This window comes from Sipha flava, unplaced genomic scaffold, assembly GCF_003268045.1.
Source record: "Sipha flava isolate LNK unplaced genomic scaffold, YSA_version1 290_pilon_pilon, whole genome shotgun sequence".
Classification (NCBI taxonomy): domain Eukaryota; kingdom Metazoa; phylum Arthropoda; class Insecta; order Hemiptera; family Aphididae; genus Sipha; species Sipha flava.
The window spans coordinates 124,058-135,423 of NW_020272961.1; the positions used below are offsets into that span (position 1 = coordinate 124,058).

At 29.6% G+C, this 11,366-nt stretch overlaps 4 protein-coding genes across 4 annotated transcripts; 1 reads left to right on the forward strand and 3 right to left on the reverse strand.

The window, feature by feature from the left end:
- Positions 1-540: 540 nt before the first annotated feature.
- LOC112685764 lies at positions 541-2,736 on the reverse strand. The gene is made up of 6 exons (XM_025557742.1): positions 2,377-2,736; positions 2,017-2,218; positions 1,778-1,946; positions 1,558-1,694; positions 1,384-1,500; positions 541-808 (listed from the first exon to the last, which is right to left on the reverse strand). The coding sequence occupies exons 1-6, from the start codon at positions 2,517-2,519 to the stop codon at positions 542-544; spliced, it is 1,035 nt and encodes a 344-aa protein (XP_025413527.1). The 5' UTR covers positions 2,520-2,736; the 3' UTR covers position 541.
- An 897-nt stretch (positions 2,737-3,633) lies between these two features.
- LOC112685779 (ATPase ASNA1 homolog) lies at positions 3,634-6,569 on the reverse strand. The gene is made up of 7 exons (XM_025557762.1): positions 6,268-6,569; positions 6,059-6,195; positions 5,836-5,983; positions 5,136-5,287; positions 4,197-4,452; positions 3,934-4,137; positions 3,634-3,857 (listed from the first exon to the last, which is right to left on the reverse strand). The coding sequence occupies exons 2-7, from the start codon at positions 6,181-6,183 to the stop codon at positions 3,723-3,725; spliced, it is 1,020 nt and encodes a 339-aa protein (XP_025413547.1). The 5' UTR covers positions 6,184-6,195; positions 6,268-6,569; the 3' UTR covers positions 3,634-3,722.
- Positions 6,570-8,211: 1,642 nt separating this feature from the next.
- Positions 8,212-9,051, reverse strand: LOC112685774 (prefoldin subunit 5). The gene has a single exon (XM_025557756.1). It carries the CDS (start codon positions 8,888-8,890, stop codon positions 8,444-8,446), a length of 447 nt encoding a protein of 148 aa, XP_025413541.1. The 5' UTR covers positions 8,891-9,051; the 3' UTR covers positions 8,212-8,443.
- Positions 9,052-9,144: 93 nt separating this feature from the next.
- On the forward strand, positions 9,145-10,809 carry LOC112685773 (prostaglandin E synthase 2). The gene is made up of 4 exons (XM_025557755.1): positions 9,145-9,695; positions 9,764-10,170; positions 10,228-10,440; positions 10,502-10,809. The coding sequence occupies exons 1-4, from the start codon at positions 9,384-9,386 to the stop codon at positions 10,728-10,730; spliced, it is 1,161 nt and encodes a 386-aa protein (XP_025413540.1). The 5' UTR covers positions 9,145-9,383; the 3' UTR covers positions 10,731-10,809.
- The last annotated feature ends 557 nt before the right edge of the window (positions 10,810-11,366 follow it).

Consider the following 11,366-nt stretch of genomic DNA (forward strand, 5'->3'; position numbering starts at 1 on the left):
TCTATTAGAAAGGCAAAGTAAAGATTTGGGTTTAAATTTCAAACCAAATTATCGGAAAATTTATATAAAAAAGGTAATATAGGATGTAAATACATTTTGTAATGTAAAGAGTTTAACATCTAAATAATCATATACTTGCAAATTTTACCAAAATTTGGTAATCGTTAAACTTATATAATTTACACAAAAAATAAAATTGTAAATTCATTTTATATATGTTACAGTATGATTGTAAATAAGATTTTGTTACTATACTAACAAATATTTTAACTATTTAAAATTTAATGACTGGCTTTGAATTTCAATATTACAACTAAATAATTATTAACATTATGTTTGTCAAAACATAACATCACAACATACTGAATCGCATAATTTATTTTTATTTTAATGTATAATTTATTTAGTGAAGTAATTTGATATTCACTTCATAAATAAAATGATTTCCTTCATAAACATTACATTTATAAATATGCATATATGACTTTCTATTTGTATCTGAAAGGAAACTAAAATAATAAAAAAAAAAAATGACATTGATTTAAATTTTAAATGGAAATTCCTCTATATTAGTATTATCTTCTTCTTCATTACTTAATGAAAATTCTTGGTCATAAATTTCCTTCTCAATTGATCTACTTCTTCTCCTACCTAAAGCTTTGGCTTCTTGAATTTTTCTTTTTTTTACAAAATCTGTAAATGACAAATATTGAGGTTCTGCAACACTTTCAATTTTGATATTTTTTTTATTTTGTTCATTATTAGATAGGCGATGAACAGCTTTAGCCTTTTGTATAGAAGCGTTCAACTAAAAACAATAAGACAAGTAACCATTATTTATATTTTTAAGATAATAAACTAAATATTAATATTATTTTATTTATCAGCAAAAAATTACCACCAAATATATTTTTAGCATTAAATTATTGAACATATATTATAAATAGGACATTAACAAATTTGCATTATTATTTATTTATCAAATATTCTACATATAATTAGGAGTAGGAAGGATGGATGGGTTATACCTATCAAAGTTGGAATCTGCGATTACATATGATAATAGCAGATTCCAGATAGCAAAAGACCTCATTTGAAATGGAAAAATGTGAAAAAGAGAGATGTAGAATCTCTAAATGGAAGCATAGATTAGAAAGTAAGAGTAATAGATAGAGAGAACGAATGATTGAGTATATAGAAGGTAGTCCCAACGACAGGTAACCACTAAAGAAGAACATAGTTATTTATTTTATCTAGTAATTCAAATTAAGAAGAAGTGTTAACACATTTTTAAATATTATCAAATAACTTTTAATAATAATTTTCAGAAACAATTAAGTTAACACTGTTAAAATATAGTAAATCAATTAATAACCATCTTACTCTAGTCATTATTGCACTATGATCAAGACCCATTACATCCATTTTCATTTCAGGAATTATATCATCTTCATAGCTCTCCTCTAAATTTTCATTTAACTCTAATTCTTTGATTTTTTCCTAAAATCAATTATAAATTTACAAAAGATTTACAAATTAATGTAACTTGACATTTTCTTTAATCTCTGGATCAATGCTGGTGAAAACTATAGAATGATTCTTCAATAACGCAGGACAAGTTGGTATAAAATCATCACCATAGTCTGCTTTATTTAATAGTCGATCAACTGCTGCAATATTTGAGTAGGTCTTATCTGAAATAGTAATATTGGTATAAATTCTTAATACTTTGTTTTATCAAATTTAGTTTTTAATATTGAAATTAATCAATCAATACCTTTGACAAATTGTATTTTTGGAATTTCTCCCATAATTCTTAATCTAGATAATTCATGTCTCAGTGGACCACTTATAGACTGTAATAGTTGCTCTAATTGGGAATCATCTTCGGATTTACTAGCCATCCAAAACACATTAACTGATCGATAATCCCCTGCAATAGTAACCTGTGATGAAAATATTAATAACAATCAATCAGTGGGTTTAAGGATTTGATGACAAACTACGGTTTCATACCTTTGATACTTCTAGACCAAACCCAATAAGTTTTTCCGACTGTTCACCAGTCGCCATGATGTCGGTAATATTTTTCATTATCAACTTGTTCAGTACATCCACTCGTTTGTTAGCCTGACGGCCTGCATTGTTTTTGGTCGTCTGTTTCATGAGCTCCTCAAAGGTAGGATTGGCTCCAACATTGGACTGGTACCATACTTTTCTGAAAAATAAAACCACAAAAACTGGTTACAGTCGATTGCACCATAGACATTATGCATGTCTCTCTCTCTCACTCTCTCTACAACTCTTCTACATCATGATATACCTAATAAACTTTTATTATATCATGGTCTACATAAGACCGCCAGATGAACTTACTTGGATTTTCGGGTGAGACCCATTACTTTGTTCATCATTCTCCCGTCCAACGACGACGCGTTGCATTTTAATATCGATTGTGAACAACGCAGCAGATTTTTAAACAGCGAGCCCGACGACGTGCAATGCGTTTGGTGAAACATATCGTACGGTCTCGGCGGTAAACGAGTGTCCAGTGAAATATCGTTCGTCACGGGCGTGCTGTCGAATTAGATTTTTCATTGAGCTTATGACATCATGACGAAACAATGCATAAGACAATTGTGTCACGATCACGAATATTCGTGAAAAAAATGTTGATGCCTCGGTTTTCAAAAATCCCGTACTCGCACATCGCGCGCGATAACTGTTATCGTCACTCGTCAGCTGGTGACTTGTCATCACGTTCAAAACTTACCCACCGAGGTCAACAATAATTATAATATTAATACGTACAAGGCTTTAAGATCGGCGAATATAGCGATTACCGAAGTTATTAATGGCAAAACAGTCATAAGATGGCAGTGCTACGTCTAAAGATAACGTGAAAGTACGAAAGCTTAGCGGGTTGTCGAAGACGAGTTTTTATATTAAAGTATTCACGTCCATTGACCGTCAAAAACAATTACTTCCATTGCAATGTATAACCATATTTATTGTCTGTTAAAAATATCAATTAGTCCACTGCGCAATTCATGATAGTTGTACAACATTTATGCTAATGAAGTATCAGAAACAATTTGATTTGTCAAAGTTTCTTGTATATTTAAAATAAATACTATAATTTAAAAGGGTTGTATGCTTAATGATAATGTTATTGATATTGTTCATAAAAATTAACACAAACAATAATGCACGTTCATAAAACAGTTTTTCTATGTAAACCTTAAGATTTTGTTTTAAAATTGATTCGTTTTTTTGTACTGTTTCATGAATTTGAATTGAATTAAGTGATATTAGAATGAACATTTTTTTCTAATCTAAAACAAGGCAAATAATCAATACTACGGGGATGTAAATAAAAAGATGTAAGAAAATAAATATAATAATCTGTATTTATCAATGCCAACAATTTTAATAAATAACAATATACCTAAACTGTTATTGAATTAATTAACAATTATATTTTTTTTTTAATAATTATAAATTTTAAATACAAATTCATTACAATCAGTTTTTATTTTATTTTATATCACATGTTTATTTAAACAATTCTTGCAACATATGAGTATTAAAAACCAAATAAACATTCCATCTATAAATATAATAGAACAGTAATAGGTAAAAGCATTTATTTTTGTAGTTTTTACATGTTCATGCATTATAGACAAATTATGCTTAGATTGTAAAATAAAAACCAATGTTTGTTATTTATTTTTATTAAAAGCATAATTTGGATATACTAAATAGTTGGAGAACTCTGAAATATCTGCAACCCCTCGAACTTCTTTTTCCAACAAAGGAAGTCTGGTAATATGGAAGTCAATATATAAATCATTTATCTGAAAAAAAAATATAAATACATATTATGTTTAAAACGGTTAGACAAATGATACCAAGAAATATTAGTTAACTGACTTGTTCAAGATAAGTCCGTTGCAATGCTCGCCTGGAAGCACATTTTTTACAATTGGGATCTGAATCTCCATTGTTTATGTACAACTGGTTGACAACAATATTATGGGTATCAATCTCATTTTTAGTTAATTCTTGAACAAGTCTTTCCGTTTCATACAGAGACAAAAATTCAGCAATGCATACACAAACAAAAGTTGTTTGATCCTAAAGCAAAATTATTTGTTAATCTATTTGGTAATCATGCCAATTTTACAATTACTTACAGGATTTTTGAATTGTTGATTTACAGTTTTAATGGTAGTCAACATTTCTTCAAGTTTTTGTGAAATATCATCAACATTGATACCAGCACCAAAAAGCATACTCATTTGAGTTAGATATGGGCCTACTCTGTTTTTCAATTCTAAAAGTTTTTCTATAGCTTTTTCCATCATCAGAGGAAATGTCAGAAGCCTCAGTGTATGTCCTGTAGGAGCTGTGTCAAACACAACTACTGAGAAGTTCATATTTTTAACCAATCTAAAATTAAACAAATAAATAGATAATATTATTTTTATGTTCAAATCTAATTAATAAGTTCAACGCCACTAATGACAATGCTTAGTTGTTCACTCTCAGTTGACCATTTAAGATATCAAATAAAAACCACGGATTGCAATAGACTACATCAAATGTTATTGACTATCCATCATTGAACATGTTAAAATTATTATTAGCATAGAACAATGTAAAAATAATAGTCAATTAAAGTCTCTAACTATTATAATTTTCCAATTCTAATGTTTCAAAGAAGTGAAAATATCTAAAATGATAATTTTATTTCTTCCTGTCACAAATTGTTTTGTGAGTATAAAACAAAGACCACTTCAAAACATTTTTAAAATTTGTAAAAATAAAAACTCATTTTCTTTTACATTAAAGGATAATTTTAAGTAAGATACAATTTCTGAAATAAGTAGATACCTTAAAAACGATGATGTAAAAATAGAAATCTGTAGCAAACTGAATTAAAAAATTTTCAAATTGCATATTTTTTTTGAGTTCCCCAATACATGATTATTAATTACAGTATTTTATAAAGAAAGCATATTAATTTTAACTATAGTAATTATGCTCTACAATAACCCAACAACTAGCTGTTATGGAAGATTATATTGTGTTACAAAAGCAGTAATGTTTTTGATATTTGTGCAAAAACTTACTTCATTACTTGAGCGTAACTCATTGATTCATCAATACCTGGAAATGCACCAATAATATCTTGAACGATACTCTTACCTAACCTCATTGTATCAGATTCTTCTCCGTCACCAAATAATTGTTCATTGTCATTATGTACATTTGGATCGACTTCCTGAGTAATAAAAATTAAAAACAATATTAGTGGACATAAATTTCTATGTTACTTCCAATTCTAAATAAAAAGTCAGTTATATATAATAAATGCTCAATACTAATATATAAGTAACTACTATGTCCAATATTTACTTACACTTGCTTTATCTACGGTTAAATAAAATACTAAGAATAATAACGAACACACAATGGTTTATTCAAAATGAAAACTTACATAAAGACCATCAAATTACAAAAATTCAAGATTATATAAGAATTTTCACAAAAAAATTATTTACTATTTTATTTTGGGCTGTTTTTTTCGTCAAAATTTATAGTTCTGCCCTGTTAAAGGAATATTTAGAATTGATCAATGATAATATTGATGAATTTGATGAAATATTAATACATCATTTTTTATGTACCTATTTTTGTTGTCTTAAATAGATATTTCTGATCTTTGGTGCTCCAATCATTTTTTTAGAAATATAAGGGCTTCACAAAAAAAAAAGTTTAAGAACAACGGTCTTAATATATAAGTTAGACCATAACTTTCTGAATAGTTACCATAGCAAATAAATTATTGAAACCATCAACTTTAGTGGGCGCCTTGGTAAATCTTTGTCCAAAAGCATCGGATATGTTGTGTGCTGGATCAGTGGATAGGAGAAGTACTGATTCACGCACTTTGGACAACTGAATGGCAAGACTGCAACTGAAATTAAACAATAACAGTTGACACACAGTAACATTAAAATCATCAAGTATTAGCCTTGCTGGTCTTGATTACCTGCAAGTGGTTTTACCAACACCTCCTTTGCCACCAACGAATATCCATTTCAAACTCTCTTGGCTGATCACGTTCTGTAGAGACGGTTCAAGTTGTTCCTCGTCAATATGATCGTTGCTATCCATAGTGATGATCAGCTAATTTGATAAAAATCATTACATGAAACACGGCGGAACATCAACCTCCGTAAAATAACAAAATATACATACCTTTATTGAAAGATTTTATTAAAAATATTGTAGTGAAACGTAATATGAACAACGCCTCAAGAGTGCACGAGTTGTACTGATGACGGATTTACGAGACTTCGATTTTCAACCTGAAAACGTCAATGGACGTTACAGTAGTCGACAACGGGTCGTTCGGTTTTCCGGTACATCGCCGCGTTTGGACAACGTCACGATTTCAGATGATAATTATTATTATATAATAATTAATTAATTTATAAAAATTATAATAAATTATTATTGTTACGATAGTAATTACACGTACGATGAATGCACACGTATGGTAATAAATAATACGAATCAAGTGTTACCGTTGCCGACGGGCAACGCCATCTGTGTGTCTAACACACCGGTGGTTGGATTACCATAATAAAGACCGATGACTATAAATATATCTATACAAGTATATATAGTAAAAATTACTGTATAAGGAAGATGACAGCGATTTGATTTCCATCTCGGTTTTCACTTGGGTGCTTTAGGTCAGGTGCGGACGCAAGAGGATTTAGGACTTGAAACCTCCCGAAGTATATAAAAAAAAAAATAAATATTCTAAAAATATGACTGACCTATAAATTTGATAGGTAGGTGGTTATTCAGTCTCCCATTAGACTTGCAAATAGCATTTGTAAATATATTAATTATATATTGGATGATAAACCATGCTTTTCATCAACGTTTTACACTTACAATTTTTTCAAACCCCCGCGAATATTTTCCCTGCGTTCACCCATGCCTACGGCTGATGAAAATCTTTAGGGAGAATTGAATCCAATGTTTTTAACGTACCCGGGCACAAAACCAGTCCGAAAACTCGACGCTCCGCTCTTTCTGAGATCGAGAGGAAATCAGATCAAGCCCAAGTCAGTTGTGTACATTACTACAGAGCATATTTTTACATATTAAGTACGTGGCGCTAGTGCCTCCCCCCCCCCGTGATAATTAAAAAGCTACCCAGTGGTAGGTGATCGTGCTGCTAACCAATATATTCTCATAACGACCGTAATGACAGGAGTTGATTTTCCCTGTATGTTCCTCTGATGGACAATTTTTTTGGTGAAGTGCCACCCAGTGAAAATTACTTGTTAATATGTTCTGCATTACTATGTGCTTGAAAGTCTTTATTTTTGATCGGACGTAACACAATATTACCTACAAACATTCCGGAATAGTTTATAAACTTCACACAGTGTAAACGAACACGTTTTTTGTCGTTTGTACACTACGACACCACACACACAACTTTAGGATCTAAATTATCGATACACGTGAAAAAATATGTAACTCACTGTAGTCATTTGGACATATAATCAAAGACTTTCAATATAATTCACATTTTCTACACTTCAATCATTTTAGATCATAGCAATAAACATATTCCCATTAGTTTATAATACTATATTTAGTATATTAATAAATCATCATTTTTCTAAATTTTGTTATTTCTTGTCCTATAAATAATGGGAACACAAAGCTATGAATATAAATATTAATAAATTATTTAAAAATTAACCAATTTGAGTTTAAGCACCAAGTTGTACTTTACGTTATACTAATTAAATTTGAAAGATATAAATACCATAATAAAGTATACTATTTGGTATAATCATAAAACAAATATATTTACATGAGACCCTTTAAATTATACACTATTTTTTATGTAAGTAATATGACCAATAATTGATAGTGTACTTTGTTCCAATGAAGAGGTGTATTGATTATAATCTAAATGTCTACATTTCATAACTATTAAATATGTTGTTAACCTTAGAATACTTAAAATCACCTAACAAAATATGGAGGTAAATTTTCAATAAGTAAATAACCAATTAGTTATTAATTATTACATAGTTTTATGACAAAATTAACTTTAATTGAAAAATCTTATCAGACAACATAGTATAATAAATAATGTATAATATTATGTAAAATGTATAATAATTTATTACATAATTATTTACTCTGTTTAACAAGAGTATTTATACCAACACAATACAAAATACAAGTGTTTTGACAAGAAGCAGTATCAATTGTTGATCAAAATATTCAAAGCATTTCGATTAGTTTAAGAAATAGTAGTAATTACAAGATTTTTTTTTTTTTTTCATTAATTAAATGTTAGGAAAAATAAAATAAAATATTAGTGCAAGATTGTAGCTTATTTATTTTCAGCTTGGGCCTGTTGTACTTTGATCTCTAATACTTCAGTAATAACATTCTGCAATTTCTGCTTTTCAATGCCAACTTGTTGAATGTTTTCCATTTGTTCCACCAGGAAGTTGACGCGTCTTTTAAAGTACTGTATGGCATCGTCTATTTCGAGTTTCAAATAGTACCCAGCGCCTATACACACTGTAACATGTTCAGGGTTGGCCAGCTGTCCGGCCGCATACATGGATTTGGTTAATGGAATCATCATGGACGTGCCAGACGGTCGTCCTTTGGTACTTTCCAGCGCTTCTTGTGAACTGATGTACCTTTTCTGTGCTATTTTCAACGACTGTAATGAGTCTTGGATCAAACTCACCTCTTTGAACAACTGTTCCTTCATTTTAGCCAACTGTTGGACATTCAACTTTTTAAGATCGATCAGTTGCGCCGCCATTGTTGCTGTGAGTGAGGGTTTATTAATTTGGAAACGAAAATAAATTCAAAACCGTGATCCAAGCCGAAAACAATTCGTTAAACGCGATTGTACAGTCGAAGAGGACAGGACTTCGATTGTACCACGGGAAAGAACTTCGAGAAAAGTGTTATCAATAAGCATTATCAGCCGACGAACATGTGCCGATTTGATAAGACAAGTTAGATAAATTCACAGTGCATGCAAAGTTAACATTTGACAACTACGGAATTTAAAAGTTAATATATTTTTTTTCGTTTCAAGATCAAGTCGGTAAAAAAGTTAAGTTATTCTACTTACACGGTGTTTACCGCCTTTCAGTTTTCACTGTGGTTGACTTTTAGTTATTATTTTTTAAGAACTAAGTCTTTTCAATTCGTTAAAGTAGTTATTATCGCCTAGCATTATTATTAATTTAATTGATTGATTGAAAAAAAAGAAAAAAAAATCCCCAAGTATTGCAAGTACATAAAAAATGGCATTAAGGGTGACTGTTGCCCGATTAAACATTAAGACAGTATGCACCGGATCGTATTTGCATCGGATCAACAGTTCATTCATCCGGATGAAACATTTCAACAGCGAATCACCAATCACTAAACACACCAAACAACGTATGAGTACAAAACGTGTAATAGTAAATGGAGTTATAATCGGAGTTGCTGCTGGAGTTGTGTATTCTTATTTCTCGGGTTTCGAGCGAAAGTTGCCTGGTTCTATAGTAAATACTTCAGTACAAATATCAGTATTAAAACAGTTACCTTCTGATTTGAAAATCTCTCGTAAAGTATGGAAATATTGCTTTAAGTTTCATTTGTATATAGTTTTTATGTGTTGTTGTATTTATAATTTCAGGTTGGTCATGATGACGATGAAATTGCTGATCTTATCTTATTTCAATATCCAACTTGTCCATTCTGCTGCAAAGTACGAGCATTTTTAAATTACATGAAGGTGCCCTATGATATAGTTGAAGTAGATCCTATGCTAAAACAGCAAATTAATTGGTCAAGTTACAAGAAAGTTCCGATTTTATTGGTAAAAACAATTAATGGATACCAGCCACTTACTGACAGCACGATGATTGTGTCTGCATTGGCTACCTATTTTAAAGATAAAACTGTTAATATTGAAGAGATTGCAAATTTTTATCCACCAGTGTCATTCGTTGATGTGGACGGAAAAAGAAAAACAGATATAATGAACAAATATTTTGTCATGGACCAAGATGAATCAAATAAAACTAAACAATTAAAATACGAGTAAGTAATAACATGTAAACTTAAGGAAAATTGAAGGTATACATATTTTTTTGTTAGTAATGAAAGACAATGGAGGCAATGGTCAGACGATGTATTAGTTCATGCACTTTCCCCGAATGCTTACCGTTCTCTGTCCGAAGCTATAGATTCATTTCAATGGTTTTCAGTAGCAGGAGAGTGGGAGAAAAATTTCCCTTTTTGGGAAACAGTTCTTATGATTTATGGAGGTGCTTTCATGATGTGGTTAATTAGTAAAAAATTGAAGAAAAAGTAAATACTTAAAGTTTCAAATGATTAAGCATAACTTACTACCATTAGTTCATTTTTACAGGTATATGTTGAATGATGATGTTCGTCAAACACTTTATGATGAATGTGATATGTGGGTGAAAGCTGTGGAAGAAAATGGTGGAAAATTTTTGGGTGGTAGTAACCCTAACTTGGCTGATTTATCAGTATATGGTATTCTTTCAAGCATCGAAGGTTGTGTGGCATTCAAGGATGTTCTAGCAAATACTAAAATTAATAATTGGTTCAGTAATATGAAAACAGTTGTATAATGTTACTATTTTTTTTGGAAATATTAATTCAATCATGTATTAAATGATGTAATGAATCAAATTGATTGTATTTCACAAACCAAATTGTTTTTTCTATCATATTAATCACTTTTCTCCACATCAAGGTTACTGTAGTCTGGATATTATATTATTCCATCCATAAATGTGATGCTTACAATATTTTGTGTTGTTGCTATGTGTTTTTTATTTAATCTTATGTTTTAAGAAAGTAAGTTGTCTGGTCAAATATAATAATTTTTAATAAAATATTATTTTCTTAATAATTTATTTAAATAATTGGATAAAAATTGAATAGTTACTATTTGATAACTAACAGGTTAATCTTAGATTATTTAGTATTACAATTTTTTTCAATAATATGGTGAAATGCAATTTTTCATTGATAGTAATATAAATATAATTAAACAATTTAAACCGTAAGATCTATTTATCTAATAATTGTTGTAATGGTTAATAAATTTTCTGCTTGTTTATAAATATTTGTCTTCATTTTTTTTTAATAACTTATAAAATCAATTATAATACAAATAAAGAATACAATAAAACTGATATGAAATAGAATAAAATAGCTATTTTTATAACTACTGGAGTAAGTACCTAGCATAGGGTAGAGCA

Coding starts and splice junctions, on each gene's coding strand:
- LOC112685764 (XM_025557742.1), bottom strand. CDS start 2,519: ATGTTTCACCAAACGCATTGCACGTCGTCGGGCTCGCTGTTTAAAAAT. Junction 2,219..2,376: donor GGTCTCACCCGAAAATCCAA/GTAAGTTCATCT, acceptor TTTATTTTTCAG/AAAAGTATGGTACCAGTCCA. Junction 1,501..1,557: donor GCATTGATCCAGAGATTAAA/GAAAATGTCAAG, acceptor AATTGATTTTAG/GAAAAAATCAAAGAATTAGA.
- LOC112685779 (XM_025557762.1), bottom strand. CDS start 6,183: ATGGATAGCAACGATCATATTGACGAGGAACAACTTGAACCGTCTCTA. Junction 5,984..6,058: donor GTTGGTAAAACCACTTGCAG/GTAATCAAGACC, acceptor GTTTAATTTCAG/TTGCAGTCTTGCCATTCAGT. Junction 4,138..4,196: donor ATCAACAATTCAAAAATCCT/GTAAGTAATTGT, acceptor ATTTTGCTTTAG/GATCAAACAACTTTTGTTTG.
- LOC112685774 (XM_025557756.1), bottom strand. CDS start 8,890: ATGGCGGCGCAACTGATCGATCTTAAAAAGTTGAATGTCCAACAGTTG.
- LOC112685773 (XM_025557755.1), top strand. CDS start 9,384: ATGGCATTAAGGGTGACTGTTGCCCGATTAAACATTAAGACAGTATGC. Junction 9,696..9,763: donor ATTTGAAAATCTCTCGTAAA/GTATGGAAATAT, acceptor TTATAATTTCAG/GTTGGTCATGATGACGATGA. Junction 10,171..10,227: donor ACTAAACAATTAAAATACGA/GTAAGTAATAAC, acceptor TTTTTTTGTTAG/TAATGAAAGACAATGGAGGC.